General features: G+C 36.2%; 2 protein-coding genes across 2 annotated transcripts; one reads left to right on the top strand and one right to left on the bottom strand.

Annotated features, from left to right (window-relative positions):
• The first annotated feature begins 8,713 nt into the window (after window positions 1–8,713).
• LOC137716046 (Polyketide synthase, enoylreductase family protein) lies at window positions 8,714–13,050 on the top strand. The gene is made up of 10 exons (XM_068455440.2): window positions 8,714–10,068; window positions 10,162–10,259; window positions 10,701–10,832; window positions 10,921–11,064; window positions 11,136–11,238; window positions 11,375–11,474; window positions 11,619–11,695; window positions 11,799–11,877; window positions 12,597–12,715; window positions 12,823–13,050. The coding sequence occupies exons 2-10, from the start codon at window positions 10,214–10,216 to the stop codon at window positions 12,920–12,922; spliced, it is 900 nt and encodes a 299-aa protein (XP_068311541.2). The 5' UTR covers window positions 8,714–10,068; window positions 10,162–10,213; the 3' UTR covers window positions 12,923–13,050.
• Window positions 13,051–16,173: 3,123 nt separating this feature from the next.
• LOC137715281 (mitogen-activated protein kinase homolog NTF6) lies at window positions 16,174–19,310 on the bottom strand. Its single transcript, XM_068454549.2, has 6 exons — window positions 18,868–19,310; window positions 18,331–18,460; window positions 18,085–18,222; window positions 17,211–17,543; window positions 16,839–17,022; window positions 16,174–16,746 (listed from the first exon to the last, which is right to left on the bottom strand). The coding sequence occupies exons 1-6, from the start codon at window positions 19,029–19,031 to the stop codon at window positions 16,571–16,573; spliced, it is 1,125 nt and encodes a 374-aa protein (XP_068310650.1). The 5' UTR covers window positions 19,032–19,310; the 3' UTR covers window positions 16,174–16,570.
• Between the last annotated feature and the right edge of the window lie 7,143 nt (window positions 19,311–26,453).

Below are 26,453 nucleotides of genomic sequence, written 5' to 3'. Positions count from 1 at the left end.
TTTTTTGTGAACTTTTTCTTTAATATAATGGGGAGGTGGTGGTTTGTGATGCAAATCAACCGCAAAAGTAAATTCAATTTTGACAAATTGAAGTTCGCCACGTCATCAACTTTCCCTTTTCAACATTATTTCTTATCTGTTTACTTACAACGCCTTTATGGAATTCTACATTGGACGTTTTTTGACAAGTAGATTACACAATGTCATACGCGTGGTGTTGCTATTTTTTTAATTATGATCATAACTCGACTGATACGGGGTGTTTACGATTTGTATACAATGTATGCTATACACATACTATGTGTATACGAGGTGTATCATCATGAATTCCATTCCCTATACCATGTTCAACGTTTCTTGACAAGTAGATGGCCCAATACCATACATGTAGCATTGTTCAATTTTGGAAATATATTTATAATTTGATTAACACCATGTGTATGTATACGGTATGTATCTAAATTGTATTCTACATGTATACAATGTGTATATTTTAATTATTTTATTAATTTTAAGTAATTGGAAAATAGTAAAACTGCATACGATAGATGTTCTATCTCCTGGTCTATGCAAGGTCGCAAAAATCTATCAACAAAATGCTATTAGCCTTCTTCAGTGTTTGGTAAGACAATACGGTTTAGTTTTTTTTTTTTTTTTTTTTTTTTTGACATTTTAGTATGAAGGCTATTTGGATTCTACTTGTCATTAAATTTCTTGCATGTAAGATTATATTGAACCAAATTTTTATAGGGAAGTGTTATTAGCACTCCAAAAATCTCATTCTACACTCCTCACAAGTGTATTTTTCTTTCCTAATATGAAAGTTTGGAGTGTAGAATGAGATTTTGTCACATCCCGGCTCCTGGTCTATGCAAGGTCGCAAAAATCTATCAACAAAATGCTATTAGCCTTCTTCAGTGTTTGGTAAGACAATACGGTTTAGTTTTTTTTTTTTTTTTTTTTTTTGACATTTTAGTATGAAGGCTATTTGGATTCTACTTGTCATTAAATTTCTTGCATGTAAGATTATATTGAACCAAATTTTTATAGGGAAGTGTTATTAGCACTCCAAAAATCTCATTCTACACTCCTCACAAGTGTATTTTTCTTTCCTAATATGAAAGTTTGGAGTGTAGAATGAGATTTTGTCACATCCCGGCCCGGGGCAGATCACTTCCCGAGCTCGCTCCACCACCGTAGCACGATATTGTCCGCTTTGGGCTTACCATTCCCTCACGGTTTTGTTTTTGGGAACTCACGAGCAACTTCCCAGTGGGTCACCCATCATGGGATTGCTCTAGCCCCCTTCTCGCTTAACTTCGGAGTTCCTACGGAACCCGAAGCCAGTGAGCTCCCAAAAGGCCTAGTGCTAGGTAGGGATGAGAATATACATTTAAGGATCACTCCCCTGTACGATGTGGGATGTCACAGATTTTTTGAGTGAAAATAACAATTCCCCTTTTATATGGTAAACATATTATTAGAAATCTGATGTTTTTAATTGCATATCTTGTAGTTAGAACAACATAATTGAAAACCTAAACGGCCGACTAGTAGGCAATTTGGCCTCGAGAAAGCATTCTTTAGGGTATTTCCCCAATATATAATTACACCCATTTTTTTTTTTTTAACGATACCTACACTAAAAGGGTGGAGAAGTATGTTAAATCTTACAATGGACTAGTAATAATATGGTTTAAATTCATCTTTGACAAGTATCGAATTTAAAATTTCTTACTTACAATTAAAGAGGAATAAAACAAAGCTATAGAAAAAGATTCTCCACGGATGAAAATTCATCTTACGCTTAACTTTCGTAATCTAATAATAAAGTACCCTACAGATAACCGGGGCCGGAATTTTGCTGCATGTGTTAGCGCTTACAACCATATCCGAGCCGTCGGAGCCGAGCCTATCGTTCCGGCACTTTGCTTTCTTTGGTCAAACTCGCATTAAATTTACGGTATTTTTGTAATGTCGTTTACGTGTTCCTATCTCCCAAATGCTCTGGTTACGTGGCCGTTTAGCATTGGTCCGCGTGATTTTGGCTGCGAGCTGGTTCGCAACTAATCTTTGTCCTTTTCCTCCGGCGAGCAACCGAACATCCCTTCTTTCTGAACATTCACCGGCAGGTGATGGCCATCCGTCACAGCTCTTCCCACAGCCGTCGGATCTGTAATGAAACAAACGTTGATGGTTGATATTCCCCTGGTGGGTCCCACTGAATCAGCATTTTACGGACCCTCTGACTTTACGCGTTTGCCCTTAATAATGCTGTGCTGTGTGAAATGGTGGTCTCAACGGTGATCGATGCGCTCGCCTGCCATAACTCTGCTCCGTATTTCCCAGGGGAAAATAAAAAAAATGAGTTTTTGGTGTCGAACAAATTGTAATTTGATATGTGGATGTCACAGCTGGCACTTGGCTTTGACTGTATTAATTTTTTTTTTTTTTCAAAGGGTAGATATCATTAAATTCGAATTGAAATATTTACATCAAATGACAGAACATTAAACAGTCATTCTAGCTCATAACAATCTCATACATGTACACCCCCCACAAGCGTGACAAAAACTGCCACCTGATGCGTGGCCCCATTACAGGCACGAGAAGTGAAAAGAAGACTTGCATTGGTAAACTAATAATAAGAAAATAGAGAAAGTGGGAAGGTAGTTGTACATATAAACAAGATCATAGAAACCAATCATATTCTTTCAACAATCTCAATTGCAAAGAAAAATGATCAGCGTATCCATTGAAAAAACAAACAAATAGATAAACTCATCCAAGTTCTAAAAATTTCCAAAACTTTCCTCTATAACCCACGAAATATTCTACTATTTGAACAAAGTATGCTCCTTGAAAAGCTCAAGGCTTAGTTTCAAAGTTGGCAACAAAGTTTCACAAAAAAAAAACAGCATGGACATACATTCATAAAATATAAAGGGATTCGGTTCGGTTCGATTTCCAAACCTCCAAAATCGAAACCAAACCAATAAGGTTTGGTTTGGTTCTTCTTTTTTATTTTTCAGTTCGATTTCTTTTTAGTTTTCGATTTTTTGGTTTCGGTTCAGTGTTAGGTCCCCTTTTTTTAGGTTTTAGGTTTTCGGTTTTTTTTTAACCCACCCTAGGTGAAAAAGTTCATGCATTGAGAATCTTCACATGTAAAAATTTGTCTCCCTATGATTTCATTCATAGTACGTCAACTTCCTCCAGTTAAATTGCATTTACCAAAATTTTTTTGCAAACAATGATTTTGTTACGAAGCATTATATGTTTTGTTAGTTATAAGAAGTTGTTATCAACGTTCCAAAATATGTTATCATGCACATGTCTCTCTATGTATGACATCAAACTCGTTTTTTGACACAATAGTGGAAGAGGTGAAATCGATCCTAGGACTTATGTATGGGTAATAATCTATCAATATGTGAGACAGTTTATGTTATGTTTTTTAAAGAGAAAATTGTAGCAATAGTTCTTTAACTTTAACTTAACTAGAGCAATAGTCTCTCAACTATAAATTCATGACCATTGATCCCTTAACTCGTCAAAACGTGTAGTTATAGTCATTTTCATCAACATCGTTAAATCTTCCGTCAAAATGAGTCTCGTGCCACGCACATGAGGTCAAAATCAAGGAACAAATATGGAAAACTAAATGAAAAAATTGTAGAAATTGTCTCTCAACTTTAATCGAATTGAAGAAATGATTCCTCAACTTTAATTCAGTTGGAACAATGATCCCTCAACTTTAACCCAATTGTAGCGGTGATTCTTCCAACATAACTTGTTTTGACAGAAGTTTTGACGAAGTTGAAAAAGAATGACCATAATTGCACGTTTTGAAGAGTTAAGGGACCATTTATCATGGATTTTTAATTGAGAGATCATTGCTTCAATTGAATTAAAATTGAAAGACCATTATTACAATTTCCTCCTCTTTAAACTTTGAAGAAAAAAAATAGGTGGAGGAATATTTTATATATACATCTAATGGTAAGTGTTTGTACCATGGTAAACGTTAACTCTAACATTTAGGAGCAGTATACTTCACATAGTGTTTGAGATGGGGTTTCGAACGATGCCCTTCGCACCAATACTTCTTGTGATGCCATGCAGCACGCACTTTCTCAAGCACGTTTTGGCATCACGCACGTTTTATTCGATAAGCTAACTAATGAAGTTGTACTTCTTGTAAAGTTCATATCTAAAAGAACTCAATTAAAATTAGAATTGTTTAGTTATCGAGCTGTATAAAAATATATAGACTGATTCGATAAAAGCATTACGAATCATCAATTTGTATAAAAATATATGGACGGATTCGATAAAAACATTACGAACTGTCAATCTATTTGCTACATTTGATTGACTAAACAATCTTAGTTTTAATTGATATTATGTCGAATTGATCTTTATAGACTGATTTATAATATGAAATTTTCAATTATAAGCACAAAATTCTGTAAATAACTCACAAAGTATTTTAAGGAAAACTCTTGTTTAACCTTAAGGAGCCGAACTCAATTTTTTAATCAAAAATAGTTTTACTCATTAATAAAATAAAATAAAAGTAGCTTTACCCCCATGCGATCTTTAAGTACAGATAAATGATAAACACATTTTTTATCATTCTTTTTTGGTAAAAGATAAAGATAAATAGACATCTACATAACCCTACACTGATCAATATTAAAGTTGGTGTCTCATATATAGATAAGGATTATCTGCCTTTTCATTTCGGTGCACTCTTGTTTGTGTAATCACGGTTAAACCATGTTAATATTTTATATTATTATTTATTTTTATCTTATTATCTTTATAAAAAAATAATGTAAAATGTTGACATGGCTTAACCGTGACCACATCAAATAAGAGAACACTAGAGGGCACGGAAAGTAGAAGGGCAGACAATTCTTGTCTATATAATATATCTTCAGAAATATTATTCTAACTGCACTTGAACCAAGGCAAGAAAAGTTACGCATCACTTGGAGGAGTAACCTAATCATTGGGGTCATATTAGTTAATAACAATTAAGAGCAATACTTGGCTTCTCAAGATCGAGAGGAGTTCCTCCTCAATTCGCTTAAAGGTCAATTATAGAATTTCGTGTTTATTATCGGAATTGTTCATTTTTCTATAATTTTTATACAAAAAATCAATTAAAGTTAAGGTTGGTTAGTCAATCAATTATTGCAAATAGATGGATGGTTTTTAATGCTTTTACCGAATTTATCAATAAGTCTTTATGTAGTTCAATGACTAAACGATCTCATATTTTATTGATTATTTACAAAAAAAAATGATATGAACAAAGTGCTTTATAATATGATCCGTTCCGATCATAAGCATGAAATTTTGTAAATTGGTCACATAGTTAATTAGAATGAACTTCTCATCATCCTTGAGAATCCAAGTTACTTCCAATAATTAAAGCCTAGAATGTGGTTAATCTTAAATTTCAGGTAGACGGGCCATGGGCCCACTCCAACAACATTGATATTGTCCCCACTCGACCATCTGCTCAATCCGTGAGGTGTGGGGTTTTAATACAAAAGACATTGGTATTAATTAGAGTGGGGTAATTCTATTTAAAGAGTTTGTTCTCAACCTTTGTGGCCGATGTGGGACAGAGGAATTCTAACACTCCCCTGCACATGAAACCCTATTTTATGGGTCACACGTGGAGTTCCACACATCGGCAACCACGTAGAGCCAAGCCAGGGCTCACCTGTTTGCGTTGGGCCAATGCACGTGGCATCTTTTTGGCCTACATGAAACCATGACAGAGCTCACCCATTTGCGCGGGGCCAAAGGGGATCCACCCGTTCACGTGGATGTACGGAACCGTCCCCTGGCTTTGATCCCATCTTAAATTACAGGTAGACGGGCCATGGGCCCACTCCAACAACACTGATACTGTCCCCACTTGGCTACTTGCTCAATTCGTCAGGTGTGGGGTTTTAATACAAAAGGTCTTGGTATTAGTTAGATTGGGGTAATTCTATTTAAAGAGTTTGTTCTCAAGCTCTGTGGCCAATGTGGGATAGAGGAATTCTAACAGTTAAGACAACATATAAAAAAGGCGTTGTAACAAACGCCTATATTTTATAAAGGGTAATGCTAGAGAGAGCAAATTTCTAAATTGAATTTTGTAAACCAAATGATGTGGATGTTGATTATTGGATTATTAGTTAAGTGGTGGTTAACGTACTTATTTTTTATTTGTGACATATTATTTAGTTTGTAAATTTAGTTTAAAATTTTAATCTCCTTAGGACTATCCTTCTATAAAATAATACCTCAACATAATAGGAGAAAGAAGGGAACAAGAAGAATTAAAAGTCAACTGTCCATGCAATGGACACATCAAGAGAGATATTTAAATGTTTATTAGAATCTTTTCGGCCTTCGAAATGATAATATCGTAACAAAACCACCAGCTATTTCCCTGCTTTTAAACAACAACAAAAAGCTCAAATAATACACTTAGAAATATAGTATATTTTAGTTTATCTGAACTAAACAGGTTTTGAGAATAAATATATATATATATATATATATATATATATATATATATATATATATATATATATATATGGTGATTAATGTTCATATTAAAATTTTTAAGTTAGATCCATCTTTTAACACATTTGCATTTGAACAGATTGCATGCCACTCAATTTGTTACGCGTCAAAGCTCTATGCACCACATGTTCGGTTCTAGTGATTATAGCATACCAAAACAATTTTGAGATTGGTTTAGACTAATACGAAATCTCACTTAGTCAAGTTATAAGTTATAAACAGTCTTACTTAAAGAAGTATCGCAGATACTTCAGAATAATCGTTCTACACTCGTCTCATTCCAACATCTTGTTATAAAACAATAGAGGAGTCCAGAATGATGATTTCATATATATATTTTTTTATACCACACGTGTCATGAACTAAGATATTACGCACCCTAAGACCATTTCCAATCCTGACCTATAACCTATTTTTTCCCTTTTATTCCCCCCTCCAAATCCAACCCAACCCAAGCTTAAAATTGGACCTAAAACCTAAAACCTAAACCAAAGCCAGATTTAGTCCAGGATTTAGCCCAGGATTAGTGGGGCTGGCCCACCATATATGTAAATTTTATTTAGTTTAATATTTATAAATTCATTGAATCCAACGGTTAAGATCTAATTTGTGAAATTTAACGGTAAACAAAAAAATTAACGGTCCAAATTTAAATCTAACTGTTGAAGTAATTAAAAAAAATCTTTTATGTGTTTCATATTTTTTCATAGTGTTTAGCGAGTTTTATGGTGTCGGTTAGTGATTTTTCAGGATTTGTCAGAATCTAAATATTTTTTGGTTAAAATGTTCATAAAATTAAATTAGGATAGTCTACATAATTTTTTCTTTTAAAAAAGTTACTTAAAGAAAAAAAATTAGCTTAAATTCATTCTTTAATAATATGAGAATAAAATTTTATGCCAGAAGGATTGGAGCAGAAAAACGATTTTTGGGTTAAAACCTAAATTTTCTAGGTTAAAAAGTTCAAATTTTAGGCCAAGAGTTGGAGATGGTCTAATAATTTGGAGTAGTCATATAGATTATAGAGTAAGTTATCTAAACACAAATATACTACATGACTCGCGCCTTAAGCCGACGGTTAATGGGCAGTCATCTCGTGCATGGATTTGTGCTTCAGTAGAGAAAAGCTCCGCCTTCCACGTATAGCTACAAAAGAACCTTTTTAATTTCTATTTAAACTAAAAACAAATTAAAAAAACTTTTATTTGGAGATTGCACTACCTACTCGTTTTTCTTTTCTTAAAAAAAAAAAAAAATCAGTTGGTGGTTTCGTCACGAAAGTTTATTTTCTAGAAATCAAAAAGATTTACAGAGACGTTTCAACTTCCTCTTACCATCATCATGCAATTCATTAGCATCAGTAATCCAAAACCACTAAGTCATCCCATAGTGGTTACCTACTCCTTATTTCCATTGGACACTAATTGAATCAGCCACTGATCATTTATAATGGTTTGTGGCATGCCGGAAGAGAAAATATAGGTGTGGGCTATTCACACACTCCTTGTTAATTTTTGTCATGTGATATTTTTTAATTCATTTGATTTGATAGCCGAATATTGAAAAAAAAAATGCGAAAAGTAAAAATAAATGTGCAGATCCAAAATATATTGTTCAAAGTTAAGCAATAATTGATGAACATGATCCAGTGTCGTATTTTGTACAGTTACCACTCGTTTATCACATTCTAATTTTGTTTTGTGAGTCCTCTCATTAATCATTGCTGCTTTGCAGCCTGCAGGAGTACATTCTTTCCTTTCTTGAATCATTGGTCAAGTACAAACAGATTTCTGAAATCATGATATAAACCAAAGACAGAACTAATCTGCCAGCTAGGTGGGAAATTGAAGAAAGTGCAGTGGTTAATTTGGAAAAATTGAGATGTCGGTGATCGGATGTTTTTTCCACCTAAACACTGTCAAAACAATGTTTTACTAAGAAAAAAAAATTGTTTAACTGCTCTAATTATTTTTTTGTCTCAATTAACTGTGATTTTTTTGTTTTTTTTTTGTTTTGGAACAAAGGTAAAATTCATTGGCAACTACAAACCTACAAACCAAAGGCCCGAAGATAGAAAAACACAAACAAGCAAAAAGGGCCCAACCAAACCAACCAAACAAGAGCCTAACCAACAGTTGAGGCTCAAAACATAAACAAAGCTAAAGAAAACCAAGAATTCTGTTGCAACCGCCACCGCAATAGTGCATCTCAACCTGCACAATTCCACAACCCTAATCGAACCTTGCCGATTGCAACATCCAACCTCGAGCACCTTTTCGAACCATAAAGTGAAGAGAGCTAGGGACCAAGTGAAAGAAGCTCGTTGGCTTCCACAAGCAACATAGTTAGTAAAGGCAGATAGAGAGAAGGTGGTGGTGTTGGAAACACCCGAGTCGGTGTAAGCACCAGAGCTCTACGCACCATCTCAACATACTGCAACAATAAGTGGGGAATCGTGACTGCAGATTGGAGCTTGGATGAACAAGGAGGAGGGACGCATGTGGAGTAAGAAGAGGGCAAATCAAATGGAGAGCAAGGGAAATAAAAACATAAGGGAGGAAAAGAAGCGACGAAGACAGAAAAGGGAGAACGACCATTGATCTTGGCCGAAACTAGGGTCGGTGCCACCGAAATTGAAAAAAATTGTAATCATTCACACAAACGGTGAGGAACACCTTCAGGCAGAAAAAAGTCTACCAAAGGGAGAGAAGTCTTTTTAACAATTTGATTCCAATTAGCTGCTCTAATCTTGACTTTTGAGCTAACCTAAAATGGGTGTTGAATAGTAGCTATTCTCAACATGATTTGAATTCTTGTGCAAAATAAAGATTGATTGATATTTACTTGGAAATGTTTTATCTTATATGTGAATTTTGGGAATTTTCTACTATATATATACATATTAGAGGAGTTTATCATGTTAAAGTTTGAAACTTCAGCAATGAGATATAATGAAATTTTCGAGGTTTTGATGACAAATACCGAGATTCATTCGAAATTCAACTTAAGCAGTGTGATATTTGACAAGCCTTAAATACATACACAATAAAATTATGTACCTCTTGAATTTCTTATAAGCCAAAATTTGATGTAAAAGTATGTTCCATAGAGGAGAGGTAAAACGGGTCAAATATCTTAACCGGGTAATTGCGGTCTAGACCCGGTTTGAGTTTTAAGTTAATCTCGGGCGTCGGTTTCAACCAACGGCCATGATTGACTTATGCCCATAACTCTCTTAAGCTTCTCGAAGCTCCCTGGGTTGGAGCTCAGAGGACGGTCTCGAGATTGAAAAATGGCGTCTCTGGTTCGATCAGCTACTCTCAGAGCATTGAAACCACTCTGCAATGTCACTCTAAACGACGCCGTCCTCCGCCGGTCCCAAACCCTGAGCGTGCGGGCTTTCTCCACGAACTTATCGCCGCCGTCTAAGGCGGTGGTATACGAGTAACACGGTCCTCCCGACAGGGTCACCAGGTTTAACTTTCTCTCACAATTTCACCTCTTTTATAACTCATTTTTATTTTAAATTCTTAATGTTTAAATTAGTGGTGGTTTTTTGGTTGGAAGAGTGATAGAATTACCGCCGGTTGAAGTGAAGGAGAACGATGTGTGTGTGAAAATGTTGGCTGCTCCTATCAACCCTTCTGATATTAATCGAATTGAAGGTTTATTTATCTTTTTATTTTCTGGGTTCAGTCTCTCATTGTTGTTTATTATCTGTTTGGTTGCTCAGAAAATGGAGGTAAATTTATTACTTTAACATGTGCTCCGATTTGTTGCTTTATTTTTAGGAGCAATTTTTCGGTGTATCCGGAACACGCCCACATGTTAACCCAAATTACAATACGTAAATTTGTTTTCTTATAATACATCTTAGAAGTGTGACATATCAATCGTGTCGTTCACTTCTAATATAACAAGTGGAATAGGACAACACCTGACTTTTGTTACCTCTATTTTTAGCTTGTTTTGAAAAATTCAAAACAAAAATGAACATGAGTAAACAAAGTTGCAAAATATTTTAAGATCATGTTTTGACGATATTTTTATTGAATTTACTATTTGTTGCTTACTAGTGGGTCTTTCTTGAATTGAACCATGAAAAGGGGTGTACCCTGTGAGGCCACAAGTTCCAGCGGTTGGAGGATATGAAGGTGTAGGAGAGGTACAATCAATCGGGTCTGCGGTTAAAGGTCTCTCACCTGGCGATTTGGTCATCCCATCTCCGCCTTCTTTCGGTAAATTCTTCATTTCAAGATCACGTTTCTTACATTTACAGTGATGCAAACAAAATATTTGAATGCATTTGGATAATTGTTTACTTAGGGACATGGCAGACTTATATTGTGAAAGATCAGAGTGTATGGCATAAGATCAATAAAGATTCACCCTTGGAGTATGCTGCCACTGTTACGGTTAATCCTTTGACTGCTCTAAGAATGCTAGAAGACTTCACCACTTTAAAGAAAGGTATAGGAACATCTGTAGTTTCTACGCTGTTTTCTTAATCGTTTTGTCACCGACTAATTTGGTTTGAATAGGAGATGCTATTGTTCAAAATGGAGCTACAAGCATCGTGGGGCAGTGCATTATTCAGCTTGCACAGCATCGTGGCATCCATAACATTAACATAATAAGGGACAGGTGCTAATACGAAAGATTTGTTTATTAAAAAGTACAGTTTTCTGATAGAAGTATATTTCTTAGATTTCTGCTTCCAGAAATATACATTTTTGTCAAAAGAATCTTTATTTAGCTTACCATTGTATGCTTCCTACAGGGCTGGGTCAGATGAAGTAAAAGAAAAACTTAAAAACCTTGGTGCTGATGAAGTTTTTACAGAGAGTCAGCTGGAAGTTAAGAATGTCAAGGGTCTTCTGGTATTATCTTTTTTTCCTTGTTATAGTTGATATTCTCAAGTGTCTTCCACAAATTCTGGAATCGATTAACTAATTTGTATGTTGCGGTTCGGTTCTTCCTCCACTTAGTTGTTTCACTAATCTTTAATCTGATTTATATGCCAGGGTGGTATACCTGAACCTTCATTGGGATTTAACTGTGTTGGAGGCAATGCTGCTTCTCTGGTTCTTAAATTTTTGGGGTAACATGATTTGCCGTACTATATACTTTGAACAGTGCAACGTTTTTTCAAGTGGTATTAAAATTTGACGTTCTTATGAAAATGTAATGTTTTTCTGTTTAAGGCGTGGTGGAACTATGGTAACATATGGTGGAATGTCTAAGAAACCTGTTACTGTATCAACTTCATCTTTTATTTTTAAGGTAAGTCAATTCGACTTTTGTGGCTTTTACTTTTTAGAGGAAAGTATATTGCACACAGAAACTTCAAATTTTTATTTCTCCGCTGAGAACTGCGAGTTAGTGTGGGTGCGATGAGGAGTGAAGGAAAACATGTGGAAATGACTAAGGGATGCTACATTAGAAATAAACGGACGTGGGAAAACCATGAAATAGGAAAGGGAACAATAACAAAAGCACATAAGAAAATCTGATTACTACAAAGAAGGTAAACAGTTAGATCGTACCATTAGAGGTCAAAAGATTGAAGGTTGCATGTTCCAAAAAAAGGATTGAGTAGACCCGGTGTCATTATATATGCATTTATGGCATATTTAGTCTTGAACTATTCTGGCAAGTTTTCTTGAGTGTTAGTTTTATAAGACTAGGAGATTAATTTGATTAGAAATTCAAAGTTGTACAGTTACAGAAATCCTTTCTGGCATTTAAAACCCAGATTAGGTTAGCTCTTTATGTGGCGTAGCCGCGGAGATGAAGGGAGAAATAGGAATTATCTGTTGGGGTATGGTGGGTTGTCATGTTGGTTGGCGAGCCTTTGGGTTTCATAGTTTTAAAGCGACACAATTTTTTTACCCACCAGTTTCCGTTAGTAGAGAAATTTCTCATTAGTTCCACAGATTAATGTATCTGTTTGTGATAATTTCATTCTGCTTGTGTACTGTCTCATATATCTCCGTGTGTAGGATCTTTCCTTGAGGGGATTCTGGTTGCAGAAATGGATGAGTACAGAAAAGGCATTTGAGTGTAGAGTTTTGATAGATCACCTCCTGGACCTAGCACGGGAAGGGAAGTTAAAATACGAGTAAGTTCTCTTTCGTCCGCTATACACTTTCGGCTTCTTTTCTTCCTCCAATTTTTCAAATTTCAACTGCTGTATTTTTAACATTTAGAGGCTTTCCCTGTTTGTAGGATGGAGCTGGTTCCCTTTGACAATTTCAGTGCTGCACTCGATAAGGCGCTTGGGAAACAAGGGAGCCAACCGAAACAAGTTATCAATTTTCAGCTGTAAGCATGACGTGAGGCTTTTGTTTTGGCGATCCTTGGTTTTGTTGGAAGGTGGTGGACTTTACGTCATATGTGGGATCTCCCAGTACATAATGTAATTGTTAGCATAAATGGAAATCGACATTTACGGCATTTACTTCCTACTGGATTGGTGAATGCACATATGCATGTAAGTGTCAGAGTTGATGATTCAAACAAGTGGGGAGGCCTTGAAACTTGCTACTTTAAAAACCTAGCTAGCCTTTTTAACACCGACAACCCCAATTTAACACACCTATGTTCAATCGTAAGTGAGAGACAAGTAAGTTCCAGAGAAAAACGCATTATCGTTAAAAAGATATCCAAATGCTAGAAATTGATCAAACGTGTAAACTTACGAAATTAAAAGAGAAAACACTTAAACATAGGAAGCAATTACATTGATAGAGTTTGCCCGATTCATACTCTTCTTCGGTTCTTCCTCGCATTTCGTTTGCAGTCCAAGAAACTCAAATAGCCATGACAACAACATAAGGATGTCAAATTATTAGAGAGACGGGCTGAAGGCTCATCTCTAACAACTGTCTGCACAGTCCATGTGAGATTTTGTCACAAAAGACCTCATTACTAGTTGGAGTGAGATTAAGATATTTAAACTCTGCCTTATTATTAGTTGAAGTGAGATTAGGATATTTAAATTCTTATTTTCTCAAAGATACGGTTAATATGGGATATTTCAACAAACAATATTAGACTTCGAAGTTTTAGAGGGGATAAAAGAGTGATATTTTGCCATTTCCTCCCTGCTTGGAAAACGAAGTGACACGTTTTTGAACTATACATATACATATATATATATATATATATATCCACGTTTCAGTTCTCTTTTTTATTAAAAGTTTGTAACCAGTTTAATAAGTGTAACTTTCTTTATTTTTTATCTCCAATTAGTGACCTCTATATGCACGCCAAAATGAAGAAAACCATCTAATTAATACAATAACCTTCCACTTTTTCTTTATAAAAAATTTCCCCGCATCACCGAAGTTTAAAAAAAAAAAAATTACAATAAACTTCCACAAATAATAAGAAGAAAGAAAGAACCAGCAAAATATATAAAAGATCATCAAGATTCAAGCATTGTTCAAAAACCTTTATTAATTAACCTCATTTAATACATGACGAAGAACCTAATATTACAAAGGAGAATAGTGAACATCATCCATCTTCGAAGGCTTGGCGCAAAAGAAAAATGCAAGAACGAGTGCACAAGTGGAAGCAGCCGCCAGACCTAGCATAAGAAACCAATTCTCTGTTGCCTCCTTGAGCCAAGAAACTCCACCAGAACTAACATCATCTTTCGCAACCACGTCGTACTCTGGATACCTTAGGGTTTGAAAAGCCGGATCGAACAAGTCTTCAACCCCGTGAACAATCAGCCGTCCATTGTTATAGAGATCCCATTCAGTGACTTTGACTAGGTTAAGAGAAGCATATCCATGCGTGCCGGCCGGTAGGGAAGTAACGACGAGAGGATGACCGGGCAGGAGAGTGTCGACCTTGAGGCCGCGATGGAAGGAGGCCTCCATGGAAGCCTTGTCCACCTTGAATGGAACAGCATGGTACTTAAGGAGTGTCAATGGGGGCTGTGGGTACTTGGAGTTGAAGAAAGCTTTGTCTTGTGGGCAAAAGAGGGTAACAGTGCTGTTAGGGTTTACAGCCTCAAGAAGGATGTCTAGGGTAAGTGACATGGCATGATACCCTTTGTCGGAGAGGATGACTGATACCAAACCGCCGTTGATTATCTCGGATGGTTCGCGTTGGTTCGTTTCTCCGTAGGGTTGGACGGCTTCAGCTTGCATGGTGTTGGTAACAAAGAGAGGTGAGGTGAGAAGAAGAACGAGAAGAAAACGGAGTGCAAACTTGGGATCCATGGGACAAGAGAGCTAGGTCTATAGGGCTATATAATTGCATACAACAAGAGATTTAGAGAGAGTTTGATGAAACAAAACGTGAGGCGGAACCGCATATTTATAGTACTGAGCCAGTTTCTTTATCCTATCCTAATTCTAATTGATTTCCAAATCGTAAAGGGATATCTTTTTCTTTCTGGAAATATAGTCTCTGCGATTTCCAATTTTTCTTGGGTTTTGGGGCCAAAATATAATGTCCACTTGAATAATCACTTGGGAGTTGGGATCCATGTAAATGTAATGACTTCTCCAAAAATAAATGTAAACAATTGCTAATTAGCCGGACATAATAGAAAAACTTATCTCTATTAATTAATAAAACACTTATTGTCAACTAAAATCCTATGAAATTACCAGTTTAACCTTTTAATTAAAGCAGAACATGAATAAGAAATATGGGGTAGAAATGTAATTTCACACAACCAAATTTTGCTTTTTTTTTTCTTTTCAAAACCCCACCTACATTTAATCCTAACATATCTCTAATTAAAAATTAAAAAATAAAAAATAAATAAAAAATAAAAACTTCTGACTCCCACATTCTCTATCACTCTCTTCCTCTCTCTTTCTATTTCAAAAACAAAATTAAAAAATTTTCTCACACTTTGTGTGTGCCCATATGCTAGTAATGACTTGTATTAACACAAAAAGCAAAACAAAAAATAAAAAAAGACCTGGTCCTAAGCTATATCATTCATATTTAATCACCTGCGCCTAGCAGTTTACCTTTGTGGAAAGGATAATTCATTTGGATCGGCGTGAAAATCCAACTACATTGCATTGCCATAATTCATGTTGTATATTTGACAGAAGGTGACCCCTTGCTTCTTTTGTGTTACAATCCTCTTCCTGTTGCGCCCCTTTCTTCTCAGTCCACAGAGACAAAATGTAGGATTGGTTCCAACAGTTTCACGGAAGAAAAGACTCGCTGAACGAGATCACTAACTAATAATATTAATGAAAATGCTAATATGATAGAAAAACTATCTTTTATATATAAATATCCCTTCGACACAACATAGGTCATTGAAAGGATCTCAAAGACCCACCAAGGCACGAAAGCCAAGATTTTTCGGAAAAACGATTCCTATTCGAAGAGTCACCGTATTAATCCATTTTTGAGCTATGTTTCACCGCTACAATGTACTAGTTGTATGCAAATCATTCCAAAGGGACCATATACCGCATAGCTTTCTTGTTTGACATGCTAGCTTTGTCAACTGTCACATATTTATGCATATTATGTGAATGCTAATTTACTCAAAAAGGTTCATAAGAAACTCCAACCGAAAAAGTACAAAGATGAAAACAAACTAGCTGAGCTATCTTCCCCGCTATATTCTTACTTTTATTTGGTTTCGAATCATATTGCATTTACAATATACAAACCACGTCAAATCCAAAGAAGGCCGGGAGAACCAAGCCTTCTCATATACCACACCAACCCTAAGCTCTTACTGGATTCTCAGATTGAATCAATCCAGAAGCTTCACATTACCATATCACTCTCGTTATGAAACCGCCGTTTCATCCTCTCAACACAAAGGAGAACCCCGTCTCCCCTAGTTGATCTTCTTATATAGAATCTCCTCACAAATGAGTTACATTACCAACCTTCCGCAACCAAAAGCATCCTTCAAATGCGATGCTGGTCGGTGGAAAACACAACATAAAGAGAATACAGGTCGCAGTCGACAAAATTATCCCAACATATTGTCTGGATTGAAGTGTAGAGACTCCCTCCATATAAGCTCCTTTATATCTTCTTCATCCAGGGATGCCTGCTCAAAGTCAAAGACGAATGGAGATGGGCAGATAGGCTCCTCATTGATCTCGTGAAGACTTGATAAAAATGGATGGTTCAGTGCTTCCTCCACTTTTCGTACATAGTGAACCAAAAAGATAAATGTGAGTACCTTGAAGGTGAATGAGAAAAGATTGAGTGTTATTTAATGGTATGAGGCTTACCAGTAATACGTTTGCTTGGATCAAAAACTAGCATTCTTTCTGCAAGATCAATTGCCAGTGGCGAGACATTTGGGATTTTCTCGGCAAAGGGTTGCTTTGGGACATGTGGGAGCTGCTTAACATACTTCCTAGCATTATCACTTCTTAAAAAGCCAAGATCTGAATCATCTGGTGAACCTAGCAGCTGTATTGAACAATCAAGAATTTGAAACATCAAAACTATAAAATTAACAGCATAAACTTCCAAATTCTGTAACTAGTTCTGACATCCCTTGTAAAGAATATCAACAATAAACAATATGCTCTGCTGACGCTAAATCACATCTATCAAGTTCAAGAGTCGCTAGAGAATATGACGAAAAGTGCATATACCTCAGTTATGAGACTCAACTGCTGAACATAGTCTTTACCAGGAAACAGTGGTTCCCTCCTAAGAATCTCCATGAAGATGCACCCTACTGACCAAATATCAATTGCTGCAGTGTATTCTGAACAGTTGAGTAGTAACTCAGGGGCTCGATACCAACGAGTTACAACATATTCTGTCATGAAATCTGTCTCTGATGTAGTTCTTGCAAGCCCAAAGTCACAAATCTTAAGGTCACAATTTGCATTGAGAAGCAGGTTACTTGGTTTCAGGTCACGGTGCAAAACATTTGCAGAGTGTATGTACTTCAATCCCCGCAGTAATTGATACAAGAAATACTGCAAGAAACATTATATGGTGCTTAAAATTTAAGTGATTTAAACCTTGATTTCAACATAACTTTCAAGGTAATCTACTACACTTTTGAGTATATACATGTTGCGAATACAACATGGCCAATACATAGTCTACATATAATCACGAGAGGGAGAGGGAGAGAGAACCACAGAGAAGCATGAAATTTCAGAATTGCAGCAAAACAAACAAAATACAAATCAAATATTCAGTGTGCCTACCTATGTATAATGTTTATGTCTGGGTTACCAGGTATCAGACTTTTAGGTCATACTAAAAAGCCTGTGACACAGTGTCGTACATGGTCTCTTACTTTATTCAAGCAAACGTATATGTCAAAATGCAAAGATACTGGATAATTAACAACAGCATTCACTTTATTCAAGGGACCAGTAGCTCTTTTTGAACAGCGAAGAGCTTGATTCATCGATATCATAAACCTAATAGTTTTACCATTTGAAATTTTGAAAATAGGTTCAACATTCCTTCAAAACAATGTCCACAATATAACAACGCTCAACTTACCTGACAATGATCATCTGTCAAAGCCTGGCTAGAGTGTATTATCTGATTCAAGTCAGTATCCATCAATTCATATACAATGTAAACATCATTGAACTTTTCCCTATCTGCCGGCTTTATGATGTCCTTAATTTTGACAACCTGCAAAACAACAACCCAATTATTTCTTATTTGGGTAATATTTATCATTCAGCTCCATTTGGGTAATTCCAACTTTCCAAAAGGAAGGAACAGCAGATGAGGCTTTACATTGTCATGATCCATATGACAAAGGAGCTTTATCTCTCGAAGCGTCCTTTTCGCATCGATCCTATTGTCAAATGCATTCCCAATTTTCTTGATTGCAACCTCTTCTTTTGTTTCAGAGTTTGTTGCACAGCTGCCATAAGGGAAACATTAACCACCTCTACTCTGAATACTCTCATTGAGTAAAAATCAAGATACACATCAACACATATTCACCATAAACTCTCTCAAACTTATAAAACAACTAAACTAACAATATCTCCACTTCAAATACAAAAGCAACCGAAATATAAAAAACAAATCGAATACTGGGTCATTGAATTTGAATCCAAAATCGATCCTTTTGGGACCCAAGAAAGGCAAAATCCCAGAAAGCTAAAGCCTACCCAGTTCAATTTCGGAACCAAACTTTTCAAATCCAAGCTCAAAAGTTCAACCCTGCTATTCCCAGAATCCAAACAGATACCATTTCTAAGCCAAAAACCAATGTCAAAACAGAAACCAAAAAAAGTGTAGAGAGAGAGAGAAAGAGATAGGTACCAGACGATGCCGTATGCACCGCGACCGACTGGATGAATAGGAGGGGCATATTTGGCGGAGACTTCAAACAGATTACCCAGAATGTTGTACTGTACATACTTGCCTCCGTACAGAGAAATCCCTTCTTTGTTTGCTTGATTAGCTTCAATATTCTCAGACTCCATCTCTTTCCTTCTTTCCTTCTAATTCTCCGAGAGAAAGGAATAAAAACAAGAAAAAGGAAGCCCTGCCGAGTTCTCACATCGACAAACACAGGAGAGGGAGAGAGAGATATAGAGATGGAAAAGGTCGAGTGATCGCCTGAAAATGGTGAGTGAAAGCTATGGAGGGGCCATTTGGCACCACCTCTGCCTTACAGCCACCAATATCTTCTGCTTTTTTTGTTTCTTTTGGATTCCAACTTTTGAACTTTCAAATTTGAACGTGGAAAAAGAAAGGACAGTGAGTCAAGAAATCATAAGTCAATTTTTGATCTTTTCTTTTTGGAGGCAGATTCTCGGTCTTCTCACTTTCACTTTCCGTGCCCTTCTGTTCGATTAAATCATATCAATATTTTATATTATTATATCTTTTTATCTTATTATCTTTATAAAAACAACAATATAAAATATTGACATGGCTTAACCGTGACCACATAAAACAGGAGGACACGAAAGTGAGAGGGCAGAGAATCTGCCTCCTTTCTTTTTCTTGGGTCAAACAAAATTCCAATTTTCTTTCTGTTAAAACTTAGAAATCTCTCTCTCTCTCTCTCTCTGAGAGAGACCTTCCCTCTGTTTGAGGGTTGTTCTCACCCTCTCTCTCTCTGAGAGAGACCTTCCCTCTGTTTGAGGGTTATTCTCACCTATCTATGTGAGTGGTTCCCAATCGAGTTCAATTCTGGTGTCGCCGATCCTAGCTCCGGCTGAGATCGGTGGGTTTTCTTTTGTTTCTTTCTCTCTCTCTTTCTCTTTCTCTTCTTTCCATTCACTGTTTTTTTTCCCTTGGTTTTATTGGCCGATTTGCCTTCTTCTCTCCCCTCTGCTGTCTCTCATCCATATCCATCCAATTTCCAATCTTCTGTCACCTTTTGCCATGATTTGTTGCGATGTTTCTAGTTGGTGTGTATTGATCTGGTGCTTCTACTAGGTCAGGTGTTCCTTGCACCAGCACCTTCTCTTTGTTGTTTGCCTTTGTTGGCACTGTTGCTCGTGGACTACCATGAGCTTCTTTCACTTGGCTGCAGATTCTCAGTTGTATGTAGCTATTCTAGGAGTGAAGCTTGGGATTGGCTGCTGGTATCGATGAGGCGAGGCTTAGTTTGGGGAACGAATTTGGCTGGATCGACATGCATGACTGTTGTTTTGGTGGTTGCAGCGGCGGTTATGGAGGAAGATGCAACAGATCCGGTTGTTTCTGTGTTTTCTTTTGTTTTGGTCTCAACTTTTGGTTGGGCCACTGTTGTTTGTTTGTGTTTTTTGTTTTTGGGCCTCTGTGTTGTAAAATTTGGGCATTTGTATTGTAATATTTGTTGTTGGTAATGAATGGTACCTTTGATCCAAAAAAAAATAAAAAAAAAACTTAGAAGATTAGTCTTCGTGAGCCCAAACTATGATTAGGCCCATAAGGCTGCAGCTTGGATGGAGCTGCCTTCTGGGTTGGGTTGCACAGGAAATTACAAACTAGGAGTGGGCCTTCAAACTCTCTAACAACAAAATGTATTCTTCTTCTCTAACTTTTTTTTTTCTTTTTTTTTTTCAAGAGATAAATAAAGTGAAACGAGATTTGAGTTTCAAGAGGCATACTAATAAATAAGCCATCCAATAAATATGATGCATTTAAAAGGATGCACGTCCCACCTCTTGTGATAACTTATCTTAGCTGTATTAATTTTATAATTGAAATCGTTCAAATTTTTAATCTTATTTGAATATCATCCATACAAATAAATCAAAGTGAAAATTATTTAGCCATTCAAACGTATCAAATAAATCAAAGTGAAACTTGTTTAGTCATCCAAATGTATCAAATAAATGAGTGGTTCATTATGAATATGTTAATTGGTACTCACATAATAAACGATTTTCGATTCAAATGTTTTTTGTTGTACACATAATTTTCAAATGAAGATTAAGAAATTGAATAGTTCCAATTATTTCGGCACCGGTGCGACATGTGCGTTCCCTCACGGTGGATGAAATTATTATCCTATTTGTTTGGTGTGACTAAAAGCTCCCAATAAAATTTGAAACTAATTAACTCTATTTTTCTATCACAGAAATAAAAATAGTAATATAAAATTGCAGTAAAAAATACTTATATAAACACAATTAGATGGGGGTTTTTTGGCTTATAAAACAATAGGTTCTGAAATCATGCCCTTATCAATTAAGGATAAGTGCCCCACCTATCACGCTAGGCTTTAATTTTTGTTGTGTTTTGCATTTAAATGTATTTATACGAAGATCATGACTTCAGTTATGTACTGGAGTTTGGTGGCACCTATGGTTTTATTATTTAATTCCATTTATTCTTTCAATAAAAATAATTTCATTTTAGATCCTCTTCGGATCAGTTTTATGGGAATACTCGGCATCAATTGGTCTTATCCGTTGATATAAATCCGACGGCCAAATCATCTTCTCCTTTCTCTCTTCCCCATCAACTTCTTTCTCCCCCACCACCACACCCACCGTTATTAACAAACCCCAAATCCAATTGTAGGTCTTTGTTTCTCTCTATAATTCTTCTACAGTTATGAAAAAGATCTTTGCCACCAAAAGACATTGTTTTACACGCCCCTCTCTTTGTTGTTTTGTTAATATTGACTGAGATTTTAGAATCGAGGGACCATCAATTAAGGGATGTGGCGGTGCTAGGGCTCATTTTGGAGAGGGTAGAGTGAGAGCCAGCAATAAGGGGTTGTGGGTTGAGTGTGTTGTGGCAGTGTTGGGGTTGATTTTGAGGTGAGGTTGAACTTGATTTGGAATTTAGGTGACTAGTGGTTCAAGGTTGAGAGGTTTGAAGCGACAAATAAAGAGAAAACTTAAGGGAAAGAGAGGAAAAGAGATTTCGTCCATTGAATGTGTATCAATCGATGAGATTCATCGGTCCGTATTATCTGCATCGTACTAATCATGGAATCTCAACAAGTCGTGGGCTTTCTTTCCTTATCTTGAATCAAAACAAACGAAAAAGGTAGCAAAGTCGTGGGCTTTCTTTCCTTATCTTGAATCAAAACAAACGAAAAAGGTAGCAAAGTAGTATTAAGAAATTCTTGTTGTCGTTGGAACAGTAGTATGAACATTCATCAAACTTACTACTTTCGCTTGGTAGAAAAGAAACTTAGGGTCTATATATACATCTGCATCCTGAAAAAATTGGCTCATAACGCACCTAGTCTTGCAACACGTGGCAAAGCCCCGTACGGATTGAATTAAAGATTCGAAGGTGAAAGATTTTATTCCTTTTCCGTCCGATTTTTCTATCCTCGTTGAGCTGTTGATATCCAATGTATGTAAACCTAGACCACTTGAAAAGAGTCAAGTCCGGCGTTTGAGGAATTGTTCTTGATATGTATCCATCTCTCCATTCAACTCAGTATCATACCGCAATCAATGAAAAAAGTTCAATATATGTGACGCACAAGAAAATAAATAGGCATTTTCCCTTCACATTAACTATGTAGATACGTAACTTAACGACATATACAATATAGTTTCGACCAATTTCACCTTCAAATTAATTGCAATCGAACAACTTATTAGGTAATGCGTAGTTTAGTTTGATTTAAGTGAAAAATAGTGAAGATTATTTGAATTTTTTTCATCAATATATATAAAAGGGTGATTCCAAACCAACAAGTCTTCCTGCTTTGCAAGGGTCCTGGTGGTGAAAGGGAACGTTTATTGTGCGCATCGGTACCCTTACTTTGCAAAGAGGTTGATTCCACGACTCAAACCCATGACCTTTCGATCACAAATGAGCAACCTTTCTATTGCGCCAAGACTCGCTCTCTTCCATTAAAATATAGGGTAATACTTGGCTACTAAAAAATAAGTAGGACTCCTACTCAAAATTTCTCAAAATTGTTCGTTGTCAATTTATAGAACTTCATGTTTATAATCAAAACCGTTTATATTATAAATTACCCTATAAAGATCGCATTTGCAAAAAGTCAATTAAAACTAAAGTTGTTTAGTCATCAAACTATTTAAAAACAAATGAACAGTATTGGTAAAAACATTACAAACTGTCTATGTATTTACTACAATAGATTGACTAAACAATTTTAGTTTTAATTTATTTTTTGCAGAGATGATCTTTACAATGTGATTCATAATATGAATGATTCTAATCATACGCACAAAGCTCTGTGATTAAAATACTAAGAGTTTTGAGTAGGAGTTCCTACTCATCCTTGAGTAGCCAATTACTATTCTTTATATAATTCTTTTGACGTTCTATATTTGGTTAGATAAATATCTTTTGTCAATGTACGAGACTTGTGGCCAGTGGTAAAAAGCGAATTACGAGACTTTCTTAAAATTAAAAATTGGGGTCTTAGGTTCGAAACCCGCTGCTGGTATGGAAGCTAGACTTGTGGTCATGGGGAGGCTGAAATACTTCTGTGAGTCTTCCCGACCCCCAAAAATGATAGATAACTATGACTTACCACTAGTTGACCCCCTTTTAAAAAAAAAAAAAAATTGTACGAGACTTGTGATAAAAGAAATGCCAACAACACACATGAGGTTAATTAGTCAATCCTTCACACTATTATATAACGTTGGACTTTAATTGAATTTCGGATAACAATAACGTTGGACTTTAATTGAATTTCTTCCACCCACATCATTATTTTCTACTCCTACATATATCGCGACGTGCATGTTCCATGCACACAAGTCCTTTTAGAGGGAGACTAATTTGTTTGGGAGCAATTACAATTGGTCGTCTAATTTTGATTTGTATTGTGTCACATGATTGATTGTCACTCATTCACACCGTAATAAGTTGTCATTAACACCCGCATGATCGATTGTTGTTACAAGCAAAACAACATGGCTAGATTCCATAACTCCCTAATTTGTCCAAAAAAAAAGAAAAAAAAATTCCATAACTCCCTAATATATGGAAGAAAGGGATCCCTATTCAACTTCATGTGATGGAAGCATATTGTGATCCCTCCTCCCTGTGATGTTTTTTTTTTTTTTTTTTTTTTCAAGAAACGATAGCAGTATTTCATTGATCATCACAAACAAATACAAGGGTGTCAATTGGGTACACTGCTCCAGTGACCAATACAATGATCTGGAGTAAATTTGCACACACAAACGATTAATTAAAACACCTACACGACTACCACAAGTAAGGTGCACCAATACAAATTTATCACAAAAACGATAAATGCAACAAGTGAACAAACCAATACTAGTGTAATGGCTCGCTGCATGACATATGCAACACATAAGCATCGATCATTCCCTAATTTTCTTCCGGAAGGATAATGAAAGTGACAAATAATTAAAGAGAGAGTTGCTTATTCTAATCCGAGGGTTAGCATTAGCTAATAAGTCGTTTGATTAGCTTATTTAATAAGCAGGAGGACCCTTCAAAATTAAATTAAATTTCTACCGTATTACAAACTAAAGCCTTTTTGTGCAAATTCTTCATCAAGAAAGTCGCACAAAGATTTAGAAAGTACACGTCGAAGGAGACCTGAAGACCAAAAGTACAAGCAGTACAACATCATGTCCAGATTCATTGCCGGATTCAATCAAATTCTTAAAGAAGATAGGATATTTCATTCTTTGAAAAAAATGACGTTACAAATACATATCATGAAGAACTCAACTGTAAAAGGGTCATTGCAAACTATATCTAAAATATTGCAATAAAGTATCAACAAATCACCGCCACGATCCCTGAATACCAAGTGAAGAAGATACAGCAAATCAAACAGCTCCACCATTCAAACATGAATTCAAAAGAGATATAGCACACCAAAACAAAAATTAAAACGAAGCAATTCTCGTATAGAGAGCAATCAAACTAGCAAACTCTTCCATAAAGAGAGAAATCCGAACCAAACTCCAAGACAGATCCTGGATATTATTAAATAGAAACAGCCACTCTACATCCTCCGGACATCTGAGAGCCATAGCACCGAACCTGCTAAACCCATAGTGTCGTACTAGGTAGACTAAATCCCAACACAATCCGAAGTCCTCCATGGCTTCCAGCTTCAACCCCATATTGAATGTGATAACTAGATCTAGACCCTTGTGTTTACTATGTGCGTGATCAAAAGAAACGATAATCATGGCAACTCTAACATTTATGGTGACAATTCTACACCAAAACAAAGTAAATGGAAAGGGAGAGAGAAAATATACCAAAAATGATTGTTAAGAAGATTTCCACCAACCCCAAAGCTAAAACAAGGAGGCGACAACATATAATTTTTCTTTGATTTTTGCTTGAGACGTCTAGGGTTTTTATGTATGTTTTTTGTTTGGTAAATAACCCTAGAAAAAAAAAATAAAGATAAGAAACAATCTAAGCTATGGCAATAGTGAACGTTTGGTTGCAAATTGTGGGACGTTTTGGTCGAAGATTGCCTGGAAAATTTTCTCATATAACATTCATTTTTTGGTCAACAAATAAAAAGACTTTTCAGTTTTCAAAGAAGGAGAGAGGAAAGAGAGACCGGTGGGGCCCAAACCCCAATATGTTCTATTTTTTTTATTGTTAAATGGTGGGGTGGTGTTTAAATGTGTACAGGTGGCAAATTATGATTGGTGGAATTCCAGATTAGCTTATACGCCCAGAATCTGGAAAAATTTCTCCAAAAAGGGGCCGTTCTTTTACTGAAATTAATGCTCAAATCCAACTCCCAACATACCGAGCAACACAGATCTGGCAATAAAATTGGAACGTAAAGTATTATATTTGAACAAAATGGGTACGTTGAAAACACAGTAGAATTACAAAGCTGAAAAACAGCCACTTCTTGTTCTAAATCACTGTAATACCAAACAAAACGCCGACGGCCTACATCACTTCTGCAACCAAATCGCCTACGGGCACACACCAACACAGCAAACCCACTTCCCCAAATTTCTCTCTTAACCCCAACCTCAATCCCACGTGTCCGAGAAATTCTGAATATAAATTTTGTATCACGTCACTCGTATGCTCAAGACACACACTAAGAAAGATTCGTGCGTTCAGGTCTACTGGTACCTGAATGCAATGATGTCCCTCTTCGAGTGTCTTATGTAGACGGGTGATGCGGAACAGAAAAATGAACAAAACTATACCATACAAAGTTAACAAGAACATCAATTTTCAGAAAACGAGGGATCAGGAGCGATCAGACTGAGCATTGCAGCAGTACCCACTTGGGGTTTCAGCTGGGGTTTGGGAGCTGGAGCTCAGGAACCCTCCATTTTCCCTCGGCTTTCGAGCTCCCCCGCCCGCCATGGGAGCCAAGAACTTGATCAATTCCTTAAATATCCTGATCTTGATCTGTCCCCTCCTGGGAGGGAGCCTTCGATTTCGGCTGTGTTTGGACTTGGAACCTGGGATTTCCAGTTTTTTCA

The sequence above is a fragment of the Pyrus communis genome, chromosome 3 (assembly GCF_041283825.1).
Source record: "Pyrus communis isolate YQ-2024b chromosome 3, ASM4128382v1, whole genome shotgun sequence".
Lineage (NCBI taxonomy): Eukaryota > Viridiplantae > Streptophyta > Magnoliopsida > Rosales > Rosaceae > Pyrus > Pyrus communis.
Note: the sequence above shows the minus strand (reverse complement) of the source record. Positions and strands in the feature narration are given on the sequence as shown.